At 26.0% G+C, this 26294-nt stretch overlaps 4 protein-coding genes across 13 annotated transcripts; 1 reads left to right on the top strand and 3 right to left on the bottom strand.

Annotated features, from left to right (window-relative positions):
• Positions 1-99: 99 nt before the first annotated feature.
• On the bottom strand, positions 100-3987 carry LOC122572218. Of its 3 annotated transcripts, none has more exons than XM_043736961.1 (9): positions 3722-3987; positions 3385-3537; positions 3180-3310; positions 2856-2988; positions 2212-2334; positions 1846-1929; positions 1179-1331; positions 490-618; positions 100-300 (listed from the first exon to the last, which is right to left on the bottom strand). In XM_043736961.1, exons 1-9 carry the CDS (start codon positions 3828-3830, stop codon positions 191-193), a joined length of 1125 nt encoding a protein of 374 aa, XP_043592896.1. In that variant the 5' UTR covers positions 3831-3987; the 3' UTR covers positions 100-190. The 3 variants fall into 3 exon arrangements, with proteins under 3 accessions (XP_043592896.1, XP_043592897.1, XP_043592898.1); XM_043736962.1 differs by having other exon boundaries at positions 1891-1929; XM_043736963.1 differs by lacking the exon at positions 1846-1929.
• Positions 3636-15512, bottom strand: LOC122572213 (intraflagellar transport protein 122 homolog). 7 transcript variants are annotated; one of them, XM_043736948.1, is made up of 20 exons: positions 15371-15512; positions 15028-15296; positions 14570-14639; positions 14322-14509; positions 13171-14229; positions 12652-12761; positions 12451-12571; positions 11931-12141; positions 11622-11695; positions 10113-10383; positions 9791-9952; positions 9358-9655; positions 8683-9053; positions 8128-8520; positions 7273-7687; positions 6885-7111; positions 6332-6713; positions 5615-5781; positions 5238-5399; positions 3636-5033 (listed from the first exon to the last, which is right to left on the bottom strand). In XM_043736948.1, the coding sequence occupies exons 5-20, from the start codon at positions 13221-13223 to the stop codon at positions 4947-4949; spliced, it is 3504 nt and encodes a 1167-aa protein (XP_043592883.1). In that variant the 5' UTR covers positions 13224-14229; positions 14322-14509; positions 14570-14639; positions 15028-15296; positions 15371-15512; the 3' UTR covers positions 3636-4946. The 7 variants fall into 7 exon arrangements, with proteins under 7 accessions (XP_043592883.1, XP_043592884.1, XP_043592882.1 ...); XM_043736949.1 differs by having other exon boundaries at positions 14570-14667; positions 15077-15296; XM_043736947.1 differs by having other exon boundaries at positions 15077-15296.
• A 744-nt stretch (positions 15513-16256) lies between these two features.
• LOC122572215 (pleiotropic regulator 1) lies at positions 16257-19220 on the top strand. The gene is made up of 10 exons (XM_043736958.1): positions 16257-16398; positions 16575-16681; positions 16747-16871; positions 16958-17238; positions 17397-17546; positions 17643-17837; positions 17929-18047; positions 18133-18312; positions 18398-18551; positions 18663-19220. Exons 1-10 carry the CDS (start codon positions 16396-16398, stop codon positions 18720-18722), a joined length of 1374 nt encoding a protein of 457 aa, XP_043592893.1. The 5' UTR covers positions 16257-16395; the 3' UTR covers positions 18723-19220.
• A 901-nt stretch (positions 19221-20121) lies between these two features.
• LOC122572211 (glycosylphosphatidylinositol anchor attachment 1 protein) lies at positions 20122-25038 on the bottom strand. Of its 2 annotated transcripts, none has more exons than XM_043736946.1 (10): positions 24843-25038; positions 23618-23802; positions 23304-23460; positions 22799-23007; positions 22119-22336; positions 21587-21774; positions 21307-21434; positions 20947-21140; positions 20704-20874; positions 20122-20436 (listed from the first exon to the last, which is right to left on the bottom strand). In XM_043736946.1, the coding sequence occupies exons 1-10, from the start codon at positions 25006-25008 to the stop codon at positions 20169-20171; spliced, it is 1884 nt and encodes a 627-aa protein (XP_043592881.1). In that variant the 5' UTR covers positions 25009-25038; the 3' UTR covers positions 20122-20168. The 2 variants fall into 2 exon arrangements, with proteins under 2 accessions (XP_043592881.1, XP_043592880.1); XM_043736945.1 differs by having other exon boundaries at positions 23618-23835; positions 24843-25034.
• Between the last annotated feature and the right edge of the window lie 1256 nt (positions 25039-26294).

Here is a 26294-nt window from a genome sequence, read left to right as displayed (position 1 = left end):
GATAATTAGCAAGAGATAGTACACATGATTCTTCAAACTCTTAGTATTTTACTGACTGTGATAATCGTAGGAAAGGGTAACAAATGAAAAAGAAAGTTCTCCAAACCAAAAAAAAATTATTATATTCTACAATATTATCATTATAGTGTATATGTCACATGTATATATGAAATAAGAACATGCTTTTTATTTAAGCTACACAGGGTAGCTGACGATACATTAATGAGAATCCTTTATTTTCTACTTCTCCAACTTCATCGCTATCTGTGACAACATATAGTACAAATGGCTTGGAGAAAGCTAAAATAAAAGAAGTTATTATAATTAATAGAATCATATAGTGCACATATATATATGTAAATTTTGTGCATATATATATATATATATATATGTGATACATTATAAAGACACAACTATGCAAGTTATTTACATTAAGTATTTTATATTTGGTTAAGAAGAAAATTATAGATATAATAAATATGTACTTACATGTTTTTGTTATAAAGCCATTACCACAAAATCGTTCTGTACCGACTGCAACACCATTTTGAAATGGATGTGGAATAATAACAAAGTCTTTAGTGCAATTGATTCCTTGTTCTGCTGCATATTGAGTACCTATTTATTTACAAATATTTATACTAATTAACAATATTAAAATAATGATTTGTTTTCATTTAAGAAACGATTATTTTTGGAAGTAACAAATTATTTTGCAATATTTAATAAGTATAATGTGGTTTCATTAGTATTATAACGAGGCACGGGTATCATAACTACATTAGTCAAATTTGGAACCAATCCGAAAATGTTTATAGAAGTCACAAGATATTGCGAGCATACATTTTTAGTAGGAAAATAATATATAGCATATTAAATATATAATTAGCGTTAAAGATGATTTCAGGAAATATTATGGTTTATATAGTAATAATAGTGAAGAATTGAATGTCATTTTTGACAAACATATACTTACAATAAATATTTTGTAATTTCTATATACATTTTCAAATTTTACTGATATAATTATAATAGTTATGTCTCATTACAATGCTAATAAAATTTCAAAATGTTTTGTATGATATATTAATGTATGATATTATAATGATAATAATATATTAATGTTGTTAACATAAATATTATGATTATGTAAGTAACTAATTAGGACATTATGTTACCTATTAAAGAAGAGTCAAATGCACTAGTATCTCCAGAAACGGTAAATGAATTTGAATTTGTTTGAGACCATTCAATGGCACAATATCCTTGTGCCATTCTTACACATACACCATAATTTGTATTTGCGATTTGCCGTGTACCTATTGGTGGCTCTAAAATAATTTTTATTATCTAAGTTTTATAACTTTTATTATTTTTTATTATTCAGTTATTGTTAATGATTAAATGGCATTCCCATGAATAATAAGTATCTTCTATTAATTAATTTTTATTAGTATCTATAAGAATACTTCTTTTTTTAGACAAAATATTAAAAAATTTGATAATATAAAACTTAAAAAATACAATTTGTCGAACTTTTGATATACAATAGTTATTATAGGTATACAATTTATATATTCATAAATGTATATAAAAAATTTTACTGTAAAATATAACTTAGATTTTTTAAAATTTTAGTCCTAAATACTTAAATATTTAATTATTATGTAGTTGTAGTTTGTAACTGGCACATCACTGTATATACTGTATTTTTCTTGTACTTTCTGGCATATTACTGTATATATTACAGTCATGTACATTTGTATATGTTTTAAGTAAGTGATAATGTATATAGTTATTTTTAGAAAATAACTAATTTCTGTAAATTATTAATAGTTATAATACCTCTTGGATTTTGTGTTGTGCCGTAATTAAAACTTGTTACGGTACCTGTGACACTATCATAATACTGTAAACATCCATTTGGGGCTGTAAGAAGAATTCTATAATCAAGTTATTAGCTAGAAGTATTTTAGTATTAGATATCATTGGTTACTTCTATCTTAAGATAGCAATAACATATTCCCAATATCTTACTTTTTATAAGCTAAAAAAATGATATAACTTTTATAAATAAAATGCTACAATTATTTTAAGTTAAAATCTTTTTTAAATATTAATGTACTTAAATGTCAATTTTTAATTGTTAATTATGAAATATATACCTATTTAAAAAAAAGGCAGTATAAAATATGTTTATAATATACATACCCTTATATGTTGCATCACAGGGTAATTGTTGAATTCTTATATTCCAACGACGATCTGTAGGATATCCAGTATTAGTATCGATCGATATCATAATAGGAGTATCATCATTGAAATCCACATACACTGAAAAATTTAAATCAACAAAAGGGTTGATTAGTGTTAAGTTATTATAATTGTTATTAATAATTGAATGTATTTACAAATACATAACACAAATACATAGTTTCATATGGACATAGATTTACCAATTAATTTAAAGTGTGATTCTGAACATAGAAGATATAAATCATATAAATATACCCCTGCAACTCAATAATTCATGAAATATATGTATATGTATTATTAATGAATATAAATATAATTCAACCAATTATAATTTTATTAAATTTTTACATATATTTTCTAAATTATTTTGTTTAAATATAGGAAACTATTTTACTATTTAAAAATCATATATTAATTTTTCATTTATCCGAGTAAAGTGTTTCTGCAAATGTTAATTGTTTTATTTCAAATTAAGTATATTATTTATTAAATATTTATACCATTTATATTGTAAAATTCTAATTACGACATATTTATTTACAATTACATATAATTTGATATTTGTATGTAATTATTGTGTTAATAATTTTATTTATTACCATGTTGATTTGCATTTTCTCCACAAATTCGAGGTATTCTGCTTCCAGATGAAGAAACTAAAAGGAGATCAAGGTCACAAATTCCACTAGAATTCGGTGGAGCAAGATTGAATTCCAAGAAATCTAAACGTAACTAAAACCAATTTAGGATATTACAAATTAAACATGAATCACATTATAACTTTTTACAGAAATAGAAAAAGAAAAAAGTATATGTTAATTCAATTTTCTAGCAAAGTTTATATCCTTTAACTCGATCAACGTTTAATTCAGCGAAATAATTATTATGATGAACAAAGTTTTTAGCATATTTTATAAGCTCACTTGACATATATTTGAATTGCAACGTTGTACTGTTATTGTGCATCGTCCTTGCCTTTCATAAGTTGTTGGATATTCTGGATTTGTGAAATATGTATTATTTACATTTGTTGTGGAACCACACGTCTTTTGAACTGTAAACATTAAATTTAAATGAACTCACTATTCAAATTTCACAAAAAATTGTTTGAATATTTTAATTACTTACAAACACAGCAAATACCATGTCCATTTGCACAACTGCCAGATGGTATTCCACCATAATTACGGCATTCTCTTTTGGTAAAGCAGGTACCATTTAAATTGTTGCTAGCAAGGCATTGCGAGTTTGCAAATCGAATAACACTGAATAGCGGGAAGACTGTTTAAAAATCGATTTAGTAATTTATCATTTTCATACATAATATAAATGTTTATGTTATATTATATAGCAAAAATAAATATAACTACCCTGAAATATTAATTGAATTTTATAATTTTTATTATTTTTATTTTGTACCTTCGTCATTTTTAAATACAATTTCATTCATTTTTCTCTTACTTACACCTTCCGCGAGACATTGAATTTGGAATTTCCGTGATATCATCATTATCCAATTTATAACTAACGATATTTACAAAAAGGAAGATCGTCAAGTAAGCTACACGCAACATCTTTCAAATTGTAACTGTTCGAAATACACTCAATTCTTCTGAAGATTTCGTTCAACGGTACTCCAGAAATCAGAACAATTAGCGTGCAAATGAAAACCAACTTACTACCTACTATTCGTGTTTATATAACTGGATTATCGAGATATCCATTACACATAAACTTTGGCTAAAGATATGTTCACTGATAATATGATAAATTTGTTACATATATAATATCTTATACTTCAGAATTAATTAAATTCAGATAGACTCTTCATACAATATTGATCCTAATTTCTAAGAAATTTCATTAAATATAATTAATTAAGGATAATATGTGCAAAAATATTTAAAAAAAGCGAATAGAATAAATAAAGGTACAGATCTCAGTACAGACCGAAAGATACAATAACGTTATAATCTCATAACGAAGAAACTGTGCGATTTAATAAGTTTATACAGGGTGAGTCACTTAAGCCAGGTCACCCGAATAATTTTTTCAAGTTTGAATATAAAAAGAAATGTTTGAAACAAAAGTTGTTTGGTTCCGAGGGAGGCCATTACATAATGATCAAAACTTTTTATCAGGTGGGCGAGCTTAGGAAATTTAAGTCACTTTCATTTTTTTAAGCGGGACTATGCATATTTGAACTTTTACGGTTATAATTCTCAAAACAATTTCAATGGTCATGGTCATTCAAGATCACGAATGTAATAATGAGTGAAAAATGAAAATTGGTGATCGCTTTTGGAACATATTTTCGGCTTTGTTAACAAAGTCATGCTCAATCAATTCAAAACGTAAACAAGCTTTGTCGAAATCATTTCGATCACAAAATTTTTGTTTCAAACATTTCATTTTATTTCCAGAATTGAAAAAATTACTTAGATGGCTCGTCTTAAATAATCAACCCTGTATAATGTACAATTCTGTTATCAGAAATATATAATTGCCGAATTTAAAGTATACGAGTATATTACTAAAATCGCAATGACATTCGTCTGCAATGGGGCTAATACAAATTACGTACATTAAATTACTTTAACTTAAGTTAAAATTAATTTATAATGGTAATAATTTATTACAGTAAAAATAATATCGTACTTATATAAACGTATTTAGATTAACAAAAAGTACTAATTGGAAATTTTATTTACTGTTCTGCAAAATGGACAATATCCGTGTCTTAATAAAGCCAGTTCATAGTCATCCGAATGAAATAACTAAAAAGAATGATAAGCAATTGTTACATTTCTTTTAAGTCTATATATCTTATATTTACTATATGATGTATACCTTAATCTAAAATGTTCCGCAGTATTACAAATTTTTATTATTTATTCTTATTTGATTATAAAAACACATTTACCATATATACATACATAACATAAATATAATAAATATACATAACGTTAAATTTCACATACCTTTAAACAAGATTTACAGAATGTAATTTGTAAATCAGGTAGGAGATTTTTAAAATACTTTGTTTTAAATGGTTTTGGCCATTTAATAATTAATACTGTACATGGATCCATACTTTTTAAGACATTTCTTCCCACGATTATAGTAGAAGAACTAGATTTTTCCTAAAATGAGTAATTGACTAAATTAAATCCATTTTATGTATATTTTATAATTATATCTTTTTTATATATTTATATAATTATAACATTTTTGAATATGTTACTAAATGTCAAAAATATTATTCAACATCATCGTATTATTGACTTTAATTTTATTAATTGCCCCTCAAGTTGTAGAATTATATATTAATTACTGTTACATATGTATTTGAAAATACCTCATATTTCATTAATCGTGCTGTAAAAAGATCAATTTCAGAGGTGACAGAAAACTGATTTGTAGTTGTAATATCATCGGATGATGATAATGAGTCATTTATTAGTTTTTCTGCTTCTTCATCAGAAATATTTTCTTCTAGTTCAAATTCGACCAATGGTAAAATTTCTGCAATTTTTGCATACATATACACACATATTACAATCTTTTTATAGTTTTAATAATTACTGTAAATAGTGTAAAAATATTGTAAACCAAGTCTTTTCTTGGCTGTCAAGTCAAAATGAAGAAATCTATTATTATATTAACTACTGTAATTATTATAATACTGCTAATATAATATATACAATATAACATGTCATTATTTTTAATATGTTTTAAATATCTTCTGATAAAAAAAGATAATCAAAGAAGCAAATACTATATAATAGTTAATATGGTTAAAATATAAACATCACAATTTTTATGTTTAAGATTTATATATTTTTGATGAATTATAATTTCGTACTAACTACATATTTTTTATAAACATTAAATGAAGTATATTTATAAAAATGTATATTTGCTTTGAAAATGTTTGCAAATGTTATATTTTCTTTAAATATATTGATTATAATAGTAAATTTATCGTAATGTTATATTTACATTGTTTCGTTTATTCTTGTACTTTGAAAGCAAAGCTGAAAAATGATTAAAATTTCTTAAAAGTAGTACTTACCAAACATTACAAAAGAATATTGAAATTTTAGACCACATTGCACACATTGCCCCTGATTACTTGATGGCAGCAGGGGATTAAAGGTCGAACATTTATAGCAAAGAGGTAAAAGTTCTTCAGGATCTCTATAAGAAGATGCTCGGGCATTTAAATTTGAAATTTCTAATTGGCTAAGTTGATTTACTGGAATTTTTGTTTTTCGTAATTTCTCAAGTAATTGCATAGTTAGTTTATTAGCATCAAGCAAAGAAGATTGTTTTAGCAATGTGTATATTATGGTGAATCTTGAAACTCCTTCTATTTGAATATTTTCTGTTTTAGTTAGAAGAAATCGCGCAATGTTAAAAAGAGCTTCTGGCATTAATGACGTAAATGGTTCTTCCTAAAAAAAAAATAATTACCTAGTAATATGTATTTAGTATTTTAATGTAATATCAGTGATTTTTGACACACACACCCACACACACATTATGAATTCTTAATATTAATTACAGTTATTAATTGTATTGTAATGTTATTAATTATATTGTAAAGTGATACATAAATTACTTACTACATATTTATGTACTTCATGATATGCGTAATAGATTTCAGCCTTTTCATAATATTGGAGAAACATTGTTTGTAATTCATCCACAGTTTTATTAAGATTTAAGCTTATTTGAGAAAGAAGCCAATAAAAGTAAGATGCATCACGAAATCTTTTTTCAGTAACTGCATTTCTAGCCAACATTATTAAAACCATCACAGATTCGTCTGATTGTCCAGCTATTTGAAATGCTGCAGAATTTAATGAATGTTTTAATATACTATCAATTTTATTACTATTTCGCACAAATTTAATACGAACAAATCGTGAATTATTTTCTTTTTAAATTTCAAGTTTTCTTTCTATATTCCAATTACATTTTATTCAAATAAGGAAATTTGAGTAAAATTACCCTTTTGTGCTTCAGAAAAATGGCCAGTTTCTGCCAACCATCTAGCATATGGTCCATATATTCTAGCTTTCAGTTTGGGATTTCTCTCAGCTAATTCAAATGCTTCTGGCCAAGCTTGGGCTTCTACTAAAACATCCGCTACATCAGGATCATCTCCTAGGCGATTAAAAATTTCTGCTGCACCATGAGTTGCACCCAGCTTTTTTAATTTTTTAGCAATTACAGTTAAATTATCTCTATCTGCTTTATCAAGTTGTCTGCCAACTTTAATTAACATGTCAATCCAGCCATACTCTGCGATTATATTTATGGCGCGATCAACATCTCCAGCTGAAAGAAACATTTCTGCCGCAGCACGAGGTTCTCCAAGACTTTTAGCCCATTCTGCTCGTTTACGAAGTAAAATTGTACGATCCTGGAACAAAATTTTTATTCTTATTATTTCTGATTTTAATATAAATGTCATTGTAACATATATAGCATCCTGTAATGTATTATCACAAAGCATTACATAATGTAATGTAATGTCATATCTTTAATAAAATTTGTACCTGTGTGCATACCTTTTTTGTCATTTATGTATAGTTTGTAACTATATTTCGCATTATATTAAAATTAAAATATGAATTTATTGAAAAATCCAAACATAAAATATTTATCTTTGTAAACAATATACATATATATCATTTTTAATCCTTAATGATTAAAATACATGCTAAAGCATGTGTTTAAGTTTTTTATAAGATTAGACAATGGTCATGAAATTACATGGTAATAATGACATAGAATACCCTGTGTATAAAACTAATATGAAAATTTAAATAAAACATATTACTAAATGATTTCTTCACTAACCTGATTATTTCCACTAACAATAAATTCTTGTGCAATATCAAACATACGTAGATCGGAGTACATAGTTAATGCATATTGTTGTAAACCAGCTTTTTGGAAAAGTTTTGCAGCATCTTTCAGTTTTCCCATAGCAGCTGCAGCAGTAGCCATGCATGCTTCTCTTCCCCATTCTCCAGATTTAAGTTTTTCTTCCACTTCAGATAAAACTTCTATATATTTTAAATTTTTTATTCTAGCAAAGGAAGAGTATGCAATATTTAATTCCAAATTTTCTAAAGCAGCTGTTCCTAAAGCAAACCAGTCAGAATCTGCTACTCCAAGACATGCCATGTTGTAAGCATTAGAAAAAAGACCAATATCAATATATTGATACATAAACAATGATAAGGGTACCTATATAGAGACAATAATATTTTAGTTATCATCATTTATGTTATCATAAATTATGTTATATTACATGCATGCAACTATTATTTTCAAAACTCAGCATTTTATGACTTAAATTTCATTACTTAATAACATATTTGTTGTATATATACCAAAGTACAAATTTACCTCTAACGTGACAATAGAAGAACCATTTAAACAATACACTTTTGATTCATTGTGACCCATGACAAGTCCCGAAAATTTTTGTCTGTATTCCGCAAAATCACCTACTTTAATTGCTAAATATTCTCCACTAGAAAAACACATTATATCTTCAAAACTATTATTAAATGTCACACTATTTACATTTTGAAATTCTTGCAGTTTTTCCTCTGTATATAAATCAAATACAGAAAGGATTCCATGATCACTAACAACAGCAATTTTTTCCTTTAATGAACTGATATCGAGGCATCTTACAGAACCCTCAATTTTTATTATGTATGCTGGGAAAGGATTATCTAAATATATTTTCACTATATAGCCAGTATTTAAACCTAAAAAAAATGAAAATAAGAGTTCATTATATACTTTATTTTTATTTTGTTAACCAAAAGTAATAAACAAATCATTAGTGCTAAATATTAATATAAAAAAAATAACTAAATTGTCATTAACATATGACTAAGTTTATGCAAACTAGCTGATTCTCAATAAATTAATAATTTCAATAAAACTATATAATTAATATTATTATAATTATATTAAATATAATTAATTCATCTTTTGTTAAATTTTCATTTTTTCTTATTTCTTACAAAGATATTTTATTTGAATTTGCACAAATTTTGTAATGCAAACCTATAATAAGGCACTCTTGTCCAATTGGTCCACCAACAACTTTTATATAAGTTACAAGTCCATCAAGTATCCATTCTCTTTCTATTATACCATTGAAAGATAGACTTTGTAATTGTCTTTCTGTACATAAAATTAAGTTGTTCGTAGTGACAACAAGTAAATTACAATTTAATGTTTGATTTAATTTTTCATATATTCGATAATGCATTCCATCATTGGAATTTGATGGTTCATAAATTATTACACGTTCCGATAATTGAACTGCTAATCTGTTTCTATACACAGCAATACGATATATCTAAAAATAAAATAAGAAATTTTATATAATGTATCTTATTTATCAGTATTTTTAGTACACTATTTCAATTTAAAAATTAAAGAACGAATTTGTATCTAAAATTATATTTATTATCAAGATATTTCGTATACTTACCAAATCTTTGCACTTAATGCGAACTTTTTGATTAGTAATTAAATTTTGTATTATTACATCAGTCATATTTTCTCTATATGCATATCTATCTCCATATAATCCATGTATAATGTCCCAAGATAACTGCAAATATGTTATTGTACCATCTTGACAACCTAATGCCTAAACAAAAAGACAAATAGCTCCTTTTTAAATACTTCTACAGCGTATTAATTACAATTATTGAAGTAAATATTAAAATAAATTATATAATTATAAGTTTAAAGAAATAAGAATTATAAAATTAAAGACTGAATAAAAAATGAAAAATTTTAATTCATACAACATGTGTAGAACTTGGATGTACAGCACAACTCCAAACCCAAGAAGAAAATGTACCACCAATGTTAATCAATTGTATCCCATCATATGTCATTAATAAACACTGTCTATTACTTCCAGAAATTAAAATATATTGATCTCCTGCAAAGTTACACATTTTAAGTGGTATAAAATTGAGTTGTCTATCTTTCCCCAATGATTTTCCTGAAATTGAATAAAACGATAGGGTTCCATTCCATTCTGCAATACAGAGAACTTCTGCTAAATCTTCCCTATGGATAATAAAAGAACTCATTACTAAAATTTGTTATTTGCTAATCCTTTACAGAAAATCTATGAAATATTTAATACATGACGTTAACACTTTGACTGCCACATTGGTCATATATGACCAGCCACGGTTTCTCCTGTGACGCCACGGTGGTCATTGGTGACCAGAGTGCTTTAACTTCTTAAAATTGTAAAAATTGAGTGAAAATTGATAGTTAGGGCATTTTGAATATAACCAATAAATAGGAGATACTTTAAAATAAAAAGTGTCCCATTGAACAACTAAACATTTTTATTAGAACACCAATTAAAAAAAAAATGAGAACAAATCTTGCATCTAACGGTGCACTGTGTTAAAACACTTTAAACATAAATGTGGCTCATCAATACAATTTGGACAATAGTTGGTCACCTTTTTGGTCTGATACTTAGCAATTTTTGATCCTAATTGTTTAACATTTTTTTTATAGCACACTCTGCAAAATTTTCATGCCAGGTACGCTTACCCTTCTTTCTTCTGCATTTCGTGTCGCAATGTTTGTCGAATAAGAATATTTGACGGCTCTAGTGAATGGCACTGTATAAAATGCATTACGAGTGCCATTCTAAAATCTGATACCTTGATTTTCGTTTTTGTTGCTTGTTTATAGAGTATCATCGCGTATGAAATTGATGTATTTAACAATAACTCTAAAGCTAATTTTATATACCACTTGAGGGTTCTTCTATGTGATGTAAAATATGCTATCATTTGATCTGATAAATCTACAGCACATTTTCCTCTGTTGTAATCTACTACTACCATTGGTTTATCACAAATATAATTTTTTTTTACCTCTACCATTTCAGCCGAATGTTTCGTCGAAATCATAAAAATAATCTTAATACTGTTTACTAATATCTTCTACACGTTTCAACAATATATTCTGGACGTTTTACTTACAACGAAATAACAAATGCGAATGGTTTATTGAAATAAACGAAGCCTTGTTATAATATGTCGCTATCAACTGTTACCAAAGCGCCACGGTGGTCACCCGTGACCACCAATAAGATAAACGGTCCATTGGAGAAGAATGCTGTCTTACATCATCAATTTATTATTATTTTGTCATTATATGCTTTGAATAATAAAAATACTCCCGTTGCGTCCTGAGCGAAACATGTGATTTCGGCGCGGCAGTCAAAGTGTTAATATATGTACAAGTAATTATTATGTTAAAGTAATTATTCTTTTTACCATTGACGATTCCACAACAAGCTCCAAATAGGTATTCCATTTTGTCTATCAATTCGTGTTTGCTCTTCTCCATTCTAAAATATTAAAATAAATTCAATACAATTTACATGAAATTAAACTTTTTAAATGTTTTCAATCGTAAGCGTTCTAAACAAATGTATACAATAAATAATAAATAAATAGTTAAACAATATTTAAATAATAGAATAATATTTAATACACTTTTATATTAACAATATGATATATATATAAAACTATTTACATAATGGACATAGTAATGGACATAGATTTTAAACAAAGAAAACAAACTTTATTTCTAATAGAGACATAGCCAGATGCCAAGCCAATTGCTAAATATTGACCATCGTTTGTCCAAGCACAACAATTTACTCTTCCTTTTGATTTATGCTTTACAACTGCTTTCTGTTCTGGAGACCAGAGTGCTATGTCTGACAAAGAACAACTTAAAAGTTGATGTGATACTGGATTGAACTGCATAGCTTGAACAGCTTCATTATGTCTGAAATATAGTATCGTAAACATATACAATATTAATATACGTACTATAAATAACTATCATTATAAAATTTTAAGACTATTTTACTTTTCATAATATTTTCTATAAAGATATGTATTTATACTTAACATTTCTAACAAACTCATATCTTTTCATTTATAGATTTTATTAATTAATAATTTATTCAAACACATTAAATCTCTATCTCATAAACTGTAGTATTGTATTAAAGTGAAAGATTTGGTTATAATACAGTATCAAAAATATTATTTCTATCTTAATTGTGCTATTTATAAAACAGAGATAACTTACGAATATTTAAGTATGCCTTCTAATCTTGACGTCCAGATAATAACACTTTTATCAGCACTACCTGATGCAAATTTTTTGCCATCTTTTGCATAACATACACAATAAACTATATCTTTATGCCCTATAAAGTATAAACAGAAATATAACTTATATTTTATTAAATTAGCTCTTTTATTTGGATTCATAAGCTTCATTACATACCTTTTAATGGTTGAATTAAAGTACCTTCATTAGTTTCATAAACAAGAACTTGTTGTCCAGCAGCAATAACTAACTGAGTTCCATCTGGATTAAAACATAGATCATATATACTGAAAATAAAATTGCAAAAATATTAGTAACTACTGCTGTAAATAATATAAAATCATCCTTGTGTCACATAAAACATTTATATCACAAAGTTGGAAATAAGTAAATTATAAAGGACATAAAATTAATCTTATGTAATTATTAACATTAGTAAAAAGATTTTAGTTTTTATGAAGAAAAGAATCATTAATTTAAAAATGTTTTATATTATACAACAATAAATAACATTCAAAACATAATAAATATAATTTTCAAAAATATGTAAATTCTTGGATTTATTTAAAATATTAATTAAGGCATTAAAGTAAAAATGTAATTACTCCTTATTTTTTACTATTTAAAACAAACTTAAATTATTCCATATTTATAATCATATATATTGCCAAAGATATTATATATTTCTATGCTTACCATTGTTCAGATTTATCTTGGACTTTATCAACCCAAGTAGGAGAAGCTTGCATTGTTTATTGTTCTATATACACACACATACACACAAAAAGTACTGTTTTACACTTAATTTTACGAAATCATCTTCATAATTTTTGTATAAAAGTTTGTTTTCATGGTTTCCATGGAAACAGTTAAGATGGCGGCATCTATGTATACTAATAACACAAATTCACTTTTAAATTACACAACAATAATACTAAGAAATAATTAAAATTGACATTATGTAATTTGTATGAATATTACTCTATGTTTCCAGTGTATTATTATATTTTGTATACTAATTCATTTTTTGGCTAAATTTTACTTTAGGAGAAAAAATTATTGACTGTTTTCTTTACAATTTTGTAATTTTCGACGTACAAAACTCGAAAATACAAGTTTTAAGGCAAGAATGACGAATCCAATGGTTTAAAAGTTAAAACTATATGAAACTGAGTATTTTTAGAATATGTGGCGACCACATAAACAGGTTTCGATACTTGCTAGGGAAAATCGTCCAAAAATTGAGTTGCGCTCAGTCATGAAAGATCAACGTGGACGATCAATAAGGTTTGTGTTCTTGCAAGATAGACAAAGATGAGTAAAGTGTCTCTGTCTTCGTCTGAGTATGCCACGCATGCGCAGAACGAGAATCTTATCTTTTCTGTTAATTTTTCACAACTAGTCACAACTCAATTTTTTAACTGTTTTCTCTAGACTTCGGTATATAAGTTTGAGACCTGCCTGTTCGTGAGGTATATTACACATTACTTCAACTACTTTTATTACGCATATTGCTCCTATCTATAATCTGATTGGTCTACACAGATGAACATTCAAATACTCTCGATTTCCGCTTATCTTATTTAAAACTATGTCTTCGGATCGCTTCTATCAACGATGCCATTAAATCAATTCCGTTGTGATGACAAGAAATTCGCATAAGCGATCGATAAATTCATCGTCGTGGAAACAACCTCTCCCTCATCCAGTGTTTTGCCAATAGCCAATTGAATTCTTCAATGCTATCATTACTAGCTGTAGTTAAATTCGTCAAAAGTTAGTTTGTACTAACATAACCGATCGTAAAATAAATATTAAATACTAATCATTTTCGAATTTAAACCTACTACAAATAAAACAATTTCATTTATCTACAAATTTCATGCTTTGATTGGTTGTTTTATGTATGTACCCCTCTGCAGCCAGCCTGGCATAACTTTCAAAACTGTTTGTGTGGATTTCATTACCAGTAATTACATTTTCCTTTATTATTAAAATGAATGTTGTTGCCTCACGATTTTGCACTAATATCATCCTATAATAATATATAATATGTTAATATCCTATAATATGTTTGTTTGGATGTCTACCATACCCGAAACCCAATGATTTTCAACTCTCTTGCCATGATTATATCCTCTCTTTCCGAATTTTGTTTCGTCAATCTGTTAAATAATATGAAAATAACAATATCTAAATGGAAGTAATACAAAGAAATAAGTTATACAGAAATATGGAAATAAAGAGTACTTATAGAAAAACTTGCAACTACTAAAAAACAAATTTTTCAAAAGGTAAGAGAAAACTTATACATTAATGTAGTCTAAATCTATGAAAAAGAGTGTCTATAGAATGAAAGTATCTGTAAAGAAACGTTTATGCCAGATGGACAATACCAAGACAGATAGACATATCAGTGACACCATTTTCTATATTAATGCCTTAGAAAGGGAAATTGCTCTTAAATTCTGTACTATCTATTTTTCTTACTATTCTTATCGCTATGTAGAACATTTTTTTGGAAATGCAAAATTTTTAAACTTTGGCACTTACAGTGTTTTCTATAAACACTCTTCAAAAATCGAACTGTTACATAAGGTACCAGAACAGTAATCGGAGACCCAGATTCCGAAATTCCCCATAATTTCGGTTTCTTTGCCTGTATGTTTAAAAAGTGGTCCACTATTATCTCCCGACAGCAGCGAAACCACGCGGCAATTGTTACGGTTGATAGTAGAGCACTATCATTGCCTAAGGTGGGGTCGCACAGTTCATGCGCGGTATTCTCATATGAGAAATCTCGCACAAAGCAGTACATTAATCTAAACAAAATAAAATAATTTTTTAAATAATTTGAATAATGCGTTAAAATTAGGCAAATAAGTTAAAAACTTACTTAATTGCTTTATTTAAAGGCAGGCGAACTTCATCAAAAAATGAATTAATCCTGCATACTATCTACATTTCCCACAATCGACAGAACATAGAAATCGACCAATTCCGTGCTCTGCTCCTTCATATAACTTCATCGGTTTTCGATGAACACCGCAGTTCTTATTTACTCGTAAGGGCCTGTGCTCACGGGCTCAGGTAATAGCCGCTTCCTTTGAAGCGGGTAAATTAGCTAAATTCCATTTTTTAAAAGAAATATAATCGTACAACAAAGTAAACAAAAAAAAAAAAGGAAAAAGAATAAAAAATAAAATGAAAAGAAACTGAAAAAGAAGCGATAAAAAAGAAAATAAAACGAAAAAGAACGTAGCTGTGAAAGAAAGCACAAGTGTATACTTCGAACCGCGATCATATAAACAGTTCTCGACACTCATATAACGAAGCCTAGAGAAAACCATTCGACGATAGAGTCGTGAAAAATCAACATGAAACTTCCTGTGATGGGGATAAGACTCTTAATGACCGGAAAACCTTTCTTAAGTGTTTTCAAGTAAAGCGCTTCAATTAATTTTTTAGGTTTTGTCATGCAGCGCAACTTATGTCTGTACTTGCAAGCCGAACTACAACTGAACTTTACTATCTAATCTACAGTTTTTTGAACAACATTTTTCTACGCCGCAATGTGAAATAGTATATGTTTACTTCAAATAGATTGCAAAATGTTATATGTGAAATATAGTTCAGTTCATATTCTTTATCTTCAGTGGTAAGGTCGACGAAGATGGCATTAAATGCAAAACTTTAACAAATCGATCTCAGCGCTATAACTAACGGCCTATTTGTAAAGCACATCTCCCAACATTAAAAGTCGTACCTCACTACAAAAGTTTCCAGTCTGTGTATGCAATCGTGCTTTCGGTATACATACATAATAGACCCTATACTCTATGCTATAGGGTATACTTGTTTACATGACCGTGAATCACTTTTAAGTTTATATTAATTCAAGCAATATTTACATTCATAAAAATGGTAAGCACTATACTTTTTATAAAATAGCTATTAATCACATTTTTAGACTGCGTAATTATCAAACCGAAAAAAGAAATTTTCTCCTTAAGTAATGTTACGGGTAAAAAAAAATAAATTATAATACATAATGATTTTTAAATAAGAAATTGCTAAATTACGTACATTTTCCTGTATAGGATGTACAAAGGCATTCTGTACACACTCTTGTATTTCGATCTTTAAAGAGAACACATGATATGTTTTTATTAAATCAAGGTACTTTACCACCTGTGGATCCTAACTTGTAAGTATATTTTATATTTATATTATAAATGAACATTATAAAATGATAAAAATAATGTTTTATAGACAAAAAATGAAAAAATCTGTAAAAGCAAAAGACTCTTATGGTCCTGTATTGGCACGTGTCAAAACTAACAATATAATGAAAATACAAAATGAAAATGAAAATACAGATCCTCCTCCACCAGGCGGTATTTATAAATATATATGTATTTCTTATATAATAATAATATTTATATTCGTTATTGATTTAATAACAATGATATATTGTTTGCAGATGAATCTTTTGGAGGAAATAATAATGTTGCAGTTGTTCCTTATAATCCTATACAAAACAACAATATGGTAGTAACAACGCAAACAAATTCAGGAGGAAATTCAGTTAATATGTCATTAATCATACCACAGAAGAAGACACCATCTATGGTAAAACCTAAGTGGCATGCACCATGGAAATTATATAGGGTTATTAGTGGTCATCTTGGTTGGGTAAGGTGTTGTGCTATTGAACCAGGAAATGAATGGTTTGCAACAGGATCTGCAGACAGAGTGATTAAAGTAAGATTATTGTTTCATTTAATATTTGTATTAAATTATATAATATATTGTAATGTCATTTTATACAGTTTTATAAACTGATTTTGGTCATAAATTTTGTAGATCTTAGTAGCCCTTATTTTAATTATATTATTACATAATACTTTTAAAAATTTCAGATATGGGATCTTGCAACTGGTAAATTGAAAGTTTCTTTGACTGGTCACATAAGCAGTGTTCGTGGACTTGCATTTTCTCAAAGACACCCATATTTATTTTCTTGTGGAGAAGATCGGCAAGTGAAGTGTTGGGATCTTGAGTACAACAAGGTTACAACATAGTTTTAATTATATATATTATTACTTTATGTACTCAATAATTAATATTCAATAGTTCATATTTTACAATTTCTACTGTTTTTACAGGTTATAAGACATTATCATGGACATTTATCAGCTGTATATTCCATGGCATTACATCCTAGTATTGATGTATTAGTAACTGCAGGTAGAGATTCTACTGCAAGAGTGTGGGATATGCGGACCAAAGCAAATGTACATACACTTGTTGGTCACACTAACACAGTTGCTAGTGTAATTTGTCAAACAGCTGAACCACAGGTATCAAAACCAAACAATTCATCAAATAATTTGATATATATATTTAAAAAAATATTTAACTATATATATTTTTACTTCTTTCTTTTACTAGATTGTCACTGGAAGTCACGATTGCACTATACGATTATGGGATTTAGCTGCTGGAAGATCTAGAGCTACTTTAACAAATCACAAGAAAAGTATAAGAGCTGTGACTTTTCATCCATCACTGTATGTGTACTGTATTTCTTTAGATTGTTTAGATTGTTTTTCTTTAGATCGTAAATTCCTTCATCTAATTTATATTGTTCATTAGATATATGTTTGCATCAGCATCTCCAGATAATATTAAGCAATGGAAATGTCCAGAAGGAAAATTCATTCAGAATTTATCTGGTCATAATGCAATAGTTAATTGTTTAGCTGTTAATGCTGATGGCGTATTAGTTTCTGGAGCAGATAATGGTACTATGCATCTTTGGGACTGGAGAACAGGGTAAATATAATATTTCGTATAAAGATTGTATTTTTTCAACTGATTTTCAGCATTATTTACGATATTTATACGTATATATTTCAAGGTATAATTTCCAACGTTTACAAGCACCCGTTCAACCGGGCTCAATGGATAGTGAAGCTGGAGTATTTAGTATTACATTTGACATGTCTGGTACTCGCATGATTACAACAGAAGCAGATAAAACAATCAAAGTATATAAAGAAGATGATACTGCTGTAAGAAAGCTATCTTTTAAATATTAATTATGTCAATAATTTCGATAAAAAGACATAATTATTTTATTATTTTATTATTATTATATTATTTTTTATTATTATTATTTTTAGACTGAAGAGACGCATCCTGTAAATTGGAGACCAGATATAATAAAGCGGAGAAAATATTAAGCAAATCTTGAAGCTATCATAGTAGTCGAATCAGTGTTAAATGTATCAGTACTAACTGAAACAGTGTGAATAGTGACAGTTAGCACTGATACATTTAACACTGATTCGACTAACACTGTATGAAGCTTCCAGGAAAGAGCCGTGTCCAAAAGGAAAAGAATTCCAACGTTTCATCAGCATTGCAATTGACTCTATCAAGATGTTGCTAATATTAATGTGCTTCTGAAAAAACGCTCCTACATCTAGGTTTGAATGTTCTGGAAAGGAGATCAGCATAGCAACATTTTTAATTGGTCAGCTGATCAATAAAAGACTGGATATCTTCATCACATCCTGATCACCTTTCCGGAACAATCAGAACTAAAGATGGACAAGAAACAAAAGAAACACAAAAAAATGTTTTGTGTAATATATATTATTAATTTTAAGTTTCTCGTAAATTATAATTTGTAACAAAAATCAGATTGGCAGAATATATTGGTGTTTTATAATTCTTCATCCAAGTTAAATTCTTCTTTAAGAAAGTTTCCTACTTTCACATGTATTGGTTTTATAAATGTGTCCATAAATATTAGAAATATCTTTTTCTGTTGACTTTCTTTAGCTTTTTCTTCTATAACCTAACCTTAACCCACCTCAATTCCGTATCGTTTCTGCGAATTTCGCCCTTAACATATGTAAATAAAGGCACTTTTATAAACATATTTGTGGTAACTATATTAAGATCTTCTTCTATTATAAGCTCCATTTTTTCGAGGCATCACATGCAATACATTTTGATAATCTTCGATAGATTATCAAATTAGTAATTATGGCGTCAAAGTAACGTGTGGAATATCCAAAAATGCCCAGTTTTACATAATTTTAATTGTTGAACCAATAGATTCTACACTTTAGAACTTATATTTTACATGTTGAAAATTACAAGATTGTAAAAAACGTCAGTAATTGTTTGTCCCTTATAGTAAAGTTTAGTCCATTTCTTATTTGATATTTGTTTTCATTATGCAATAATTTAATCAAAATATTTTATAATCACATAAAAAATTGAATACATTATACAAATTAAATTTATATAGTATTCAAAATCGAAAATAAGCTTAAGATATTTATTCAAATTTTTGTGTAATTATACATTTATTATCATCACAGCAAAAATAATACAAATGTGGCAATTTAGGTATCTCAAAAATTTAATTTTTTTCTAAATATTATAAATAAATATACTATACAATGTATAGTAGGCAGTGACTGTCTATTGCGTCTTAATTAACAGGAATAAATAGTAGTATAAATAGTTTTTCATATTGACGAAATATAATACACTACTAACAAATTTTTCTTATTATACAGTATATAGTATTCCATAAAATCCTTAGATAATAATAATAATAATAAGTTACCATAATTATAATTTTTATTATAAAAAGAACTATTTACACATATTCATACTATATTAAAACATAAAATGTTCCAAAATATAAACCAAATAGGAAACATTGTGGAAACTGTTACATTATATAACCAATTCCCATAAATCATTGAATCCATGATACTAAAAACAAATGCTTGCTTTGTAGCACGATATCCTCGAAATAAAATTGAGGGGAGGGAATCAGAAAAAAAGTACATGTATGTGTAACACATTATGAATAAACTTGCAATCATAAATGGATGTAGAAAAACCCACATAAAAGAAAGCATTTTGCGTGATCTGCAACATAATTTTATTATAAATTTTAATAATTCTAAATAATATTCCAGTTTTTCTTTAAAAATGTTTTTACAATGTAAAAGAATAAGAAACAATAATTTGTAATTAATAATTTTTTGTATTTAGGAAAAACAATTTGTAAATTAATAAGTTATGTGAACTATAATATTTCAAATATTTTAATATATATCAAATTAGACAATATGTTTTATTTTATATTTTGAAAAATATGATCTAAAAAGAATTTAATCTTCAAAATGTACTTACTTGGTGAGATTTTGTTTTGGTGTTATTGGTAGAACAAATACAAAAGGTACATAAATTACAGCAGTCAGAAGTGCCAAAGAAAAATTATGCATTGCTATGCACATTAATACAGTACCCAACTCTACTAGTGCAATCACACAAACTAAAGCTGCATTTTTATATTTCATTTGCCTAGAAGTAACAATAATTAATTTAAGTATAGCTTATTATGGCATCAGTTAATGAATTAACATGAGAAGTTACCTTCTAGAATAAAATGGCCATATTAATGTTAAGATAGTTATTGCAACAAAACCAAAATATATAGAGTCTTCTGTATGAGAATTTACTTTTTTACCAAAATAAGTAAGTGGGAATGGGGATGTTGCAATTACAACACCACAAATATGGCTCCATAATATTTCTGACATAATAACGCCAATGTCAAATCCATCATCCTATAAAAAAAGTATATGTTGTAAGTATATAATACTTTTTATAATTGCAGAAAATATATCAATTTATGGCTTAAACAAATATTCTATATTTATCAATAATAAATATTAAACTTTCAGCTTATTATTTATTAGTTAAACATGTAAAAGGAAAGTTAAGAAAACAAACCTTTGACTGTTTAATAACGGTATTTTTCTTATTTTCTACAGAAGTGGATACTTGAAGCCTTTGCCAAATAGAAAATGCTTTTACAAATATCCCAGCAATAATTAAGACTAAAGATCTTATATAAAGTCCTAAAATATTTTTTCAATGATAATTATTTATATTTCATTACTAAATATATAAAGACTAACTCTGTATATAATTATATATTGCAATGGATTTTTTATTTTCTAAGTTTGTAAATTTTTTAATAACGAAAAACAAAACATTGGTTTTCACTTACCAATAGAAATATAAGTATCTGTTGATGGAAGCAGATAAAAAAAATAAGATTGATGAAAACGTTCTAATAAATTATTTAACGATCGTACTATACTTTCTACAATACGACCAATTTGATAAAAATTTCCATTAGAATTTTGTTGACCAGGCTTTTCAAAACCTTCCAAAGTAATCGCTTCAATACCGAACCTATAACAATATTCATTAAAAGAAAATTATTAAATGATGAGAAAATCATAATAATTAAAATACAATAATCCTTATTGAAAATAATTAGTATTTCTCATGAGAATTTATAAATCTGACCAACCAAATAAGACATAAAACAGGATGGTTTTTGTTTATACATTAATTAATACTAAGCATATTAACATCATTAATTTTAGTAATGTTATTTTAATCTGTTATTACAAACGATATTTGTAGAAAAAGATACTTGTAGATTTGTAAATGGAATCATATATACATATATATGTATTATGAATAACAAATTAACAATAAATCTTTCATGATTTTTTATAGTTATTAGATACCTATGGAAAAGTCCATGATTTCCTGTTGGAATTCCAGTAGCTTGACTTGTAATCATCATCAGAAGTGTATTGAAATGATACCACCAATAGTTAAATTTATTTTTATATTTAACATCAAAACGTCTTTGAAATGATTGTCGAATTCCTTCCTTGGCTATCATATTTTGTGCCAAATTAAAAAGATCTAAATTGGGTAATCGACCATTTAATCCTTCTACCTAGAGAAAAAGGAAACTTTATATGATTCTAGACAAAATGCTATTTTTACGGATTTCCTTTAAATTATCTACAATTTAAGAATAATAATATTTGTCAAATAAATAATAATTACTGCATAAATTGAAACATTTTAGATATTTTCAAATATTATAAACATTCATTCATTTTTTCATTTCATTTATTTTAATACAGCTGAAATAAAAATTTTAATTTTGTTTAACAAGCAAATGAATGAGAGACGATAAATTTATTCAATGAAATTGACTCTTAATCTTTTTTTGCTTTAAAATAAAATACAACATAAATTACTTAAATATTTTTGTACATAAATTTACTCATATTGTTAATGTTCAAATCTTACAGAATAGAAAAGAATTATTAGGTAATTAAAATTAAATAAAAATGTATAATAATTCTACTCTAGAATTTTAGTTAATTAAAATTTTATAAAACAAACATACTTTAACATCAATAGATGTAATCTTCATTGAATGTAATTCCAAATTAATAGCAGTTTGAATGGAGCCAGCACGACCAGGAAGATCTCCAGATACAAGTATACCTTCGTTACCACTAGTAACTCCATGATATGCATCCAACCACGCTTGTATTCCTAATTGTTCATGTTCTGTTATTAGGAATACAATATCCTTTGCCCAGTATTTCTGTTCTATAAATTAAGTTTTTAATACATTATTAATAAAATAAAAGCATATAACTAAATAAATACAAGTAATTATATTATATAAGAAATAAATATAATCCTTATATAGAATTACATTTTTATCTTTACACATATTTATTTTAAAACTTCCATTTATTTTCATGCTTTGTATGATATTTATATACTTCAAAACTATTATTCAAGATTATTTGTATATAATACAAAGACACTTCTCATTTTATTATAAGATAATACTATTAGAATTATTAAAAAACAATTTAATTTTTTTTGTAAATACTTACTTCTACAAAATTTAGCAAATGCAAGAAGAAGAGCAATAGAAGGTGCAGTATCCAAATAAATACTGTTAATTGGTCTAAAAGGGACGCTAACTACAATTGCTTCTGTACTAGCTGCTCTTGGAGCTCTCATAATACCATATATATTTTGGCCTGTAAACTATAAATGTACCAATCTTTATATCTTTACGAAATACCTTTCATATCTTTCAAAATTTTGTCTTTCTTTGATGATGGTATAACTCACTTAATAATTAATTTAAAGAAATATCTGAGGAACTACCTAATAAAAATAAATGATATGTTTTTTCATTTACCTGTTGTTCTTGAAAAGGATATACTAATGTGAAATTATGTGTAAAAACATCCAAATGAAGCTGATTTAATTTAGCAGCTAACCAAGCATATGGCATTACATCGGGATATCGTTTCATTTCATGGATTAGATGTATATAATACTGTTTTGCTGTTTGCGCCAAGTTACTTTCTTTCGTAACCAATCCTGGCAATAAAGCATTTTCAGAGAAATAGGTATCTACATGTTTAAAAAATACACATATTTAGGACATTTATATATTAATATTATTATATGTATATATGTTAGATTGATATTATGTATATTATTCAAAAACATTGAATAATGTATGGATGATGCAATAAATACTATTACTACTTTGAATTGGAAGAATTAATTTACATATAATATAATTCATTAAAACGAATAGTTCTATCTACCAGAAAAAAACAAAAATAACAGTTTGTTTAAAGTCAGACCTTTATTTTACTTTTTTATATAATATATTCTGTATTTTTAGCTTTTTTTTGAATGCAAAAATCTTCAGATAAAAACAACAAATATTTTAAAAAATGTTCTATTTATATTTATATTATATATAACTCTTACATATATTCTATACTTTATAATATGTTGAAATGCTAAAATGTAATTTGAATTCTATATTGCATATCTTTGTAAGTAAATTGCAGATTTTTATGCACATTCATATTTTTTACAATATAATTAAAAAGATAGACTCTCAATAGAGAATTGTTTTATCTATCAAGTATTATAAAAAACATAATACTTTGGGTATTTATATATTTTTTTATTTTATATGTATTCTGAGCAATCTTGTACTTTCAAATTTTCTATAAATATATAAAAATCTGCAGTCCACTTACAACTTTAATAGATGACATAAAATGCTGAATATCTTCATAATTATTTTATAAATTCATATTAATAAGACATGTTTTTTCTTATTTTAATCAGTATTGTACAATTAGTATTATACACCTTAAAAATATTTGATCCATTATACAAAAATTGTATAATAATATTATAAAATACATGTATGATGTCATTCTGATAATAAGCTAAAATAATCTATATATAAATTCTATTTTATTTATGTAGCAAATATAGATAATAAAAATAATTGATATTTATAATATTAATTACTTATGTTAATATTTTCTATTAGATTATTCTTATAACATAACCTAATTTTTTTGATTTAGATAATACAATTTCATACTTACTATCGTTGAATATGGGTAAAGCAAGAAGTAATATCCAAACAATGCCGCTAATATATAACAAGAAACAAAGTGGTCGTTCTCGTTTCAATAAAAATTTTATTATTTTTCCAGATCCTGCCGTAGGATCCGTTAATAACCCCATTGTCAGTTCTACCTCTGGCTGCATATATCCATGTTAAACTTAATTACTATCTTACTAGTTACTTGATAAACTCTATCATATTATAGTTATGCTATTAAAAATATATATGTATATATATACAATATCTTAGATATAATTAGTTTTATTTAGTTTTAATTAGAATGAGTATTTTGAAATTAATACTTAAATTCATATATTTGTTTAAAAAATTTTAATTGCTTTTTTAATAATTTAATATACATTACTAATCTATATTGCAGAAAAATGTAAAGTTATGATACTTAACATTTTAAAAATATAAATTCAACTTCTTTTTAACAAATCACATATAAAATGAAATTTTTACTAAAGGAATAATGAGTTTACTATTTTAATATTATGACATGTGGTATTAGTATTACTATATAATAGCATCATAGTAAAATTAAATACAAACATTAATGACAAAAAACATTTAAAAATTACATAATAGATATGAACAGATGCATAAATAAATAAAGCAAATTTTTAATAAGCATATTAGTTTAACTTAAGTTATAATACATAAAATAATTATTTCTGATTTACTTAATCCTTACTTTTTAATGAAATAAATATATACTGATCTAAGATTTTTTTAAATAAACAATTATGACATTTAGAAAATAGTTAAAAAAATATATTGCAGAAAGATTTAATATTATTTTATGTTTGTGATAATATTTTGTATTTGAATAAATATAAACATAAATAGTTTTTAAAAATTATTCTGAGCATTTCATAATATTGTTGAAATATGTAGATGTTTTTCATGATTATAGTTTCATAGTATTTACAGATATTAGTATAAAAGGTTGTACAGAATCTTATTCTTTAAAATCAATTAATACTGCAATATATATATAATAATAATAGATATGCATTATATATTTTAATTTTTATACTATTGCATAAGTATTGTTATAGAAAATTTTTTTCATATTAAACTATTTCAGTAAATGTTTGAATAATTTAATTTGATCATACTTAAATAATAAATATTTAATATTTTTAAAATATTTATAATTTTTACAAAAATAATATTCATTTGACATAGAATATACATTTATTATAAGAATTGAGAATGTAACAGATACATTTTTATACCTTACAATGAATACTTATGTATGAAGACAATTTTAATAAAATTTAAATATTTTAAAAATAGCAAAAGAAACAAAAAAAAAGAAAAAATATATATATAATATAATATATATATATTTCTTTTATACAGATTTGTTAGAGTTATATGGTTCTTTTTAAATAATAATCTTTGGTTTCGTTTCTTGTAT

This window comes from Bombus pyrosoma, linkage group LG10 (genome assembly GCF_014825855.1).
Source record: "Bombus pyrosoma isolate SC7728 linkage group LG10, ASM1482585v1, whole genome shotgun sequence".
Taxonomy (NCBI): Eukaryota; Metazoa; Arthropoda; class Insecta; order Hymenoptera; family Apidae; genus Bombus; species Bombus pyrosoma.
This window is presented reverse-complemented; position numbering and strand designations above follow the sequence as displayed.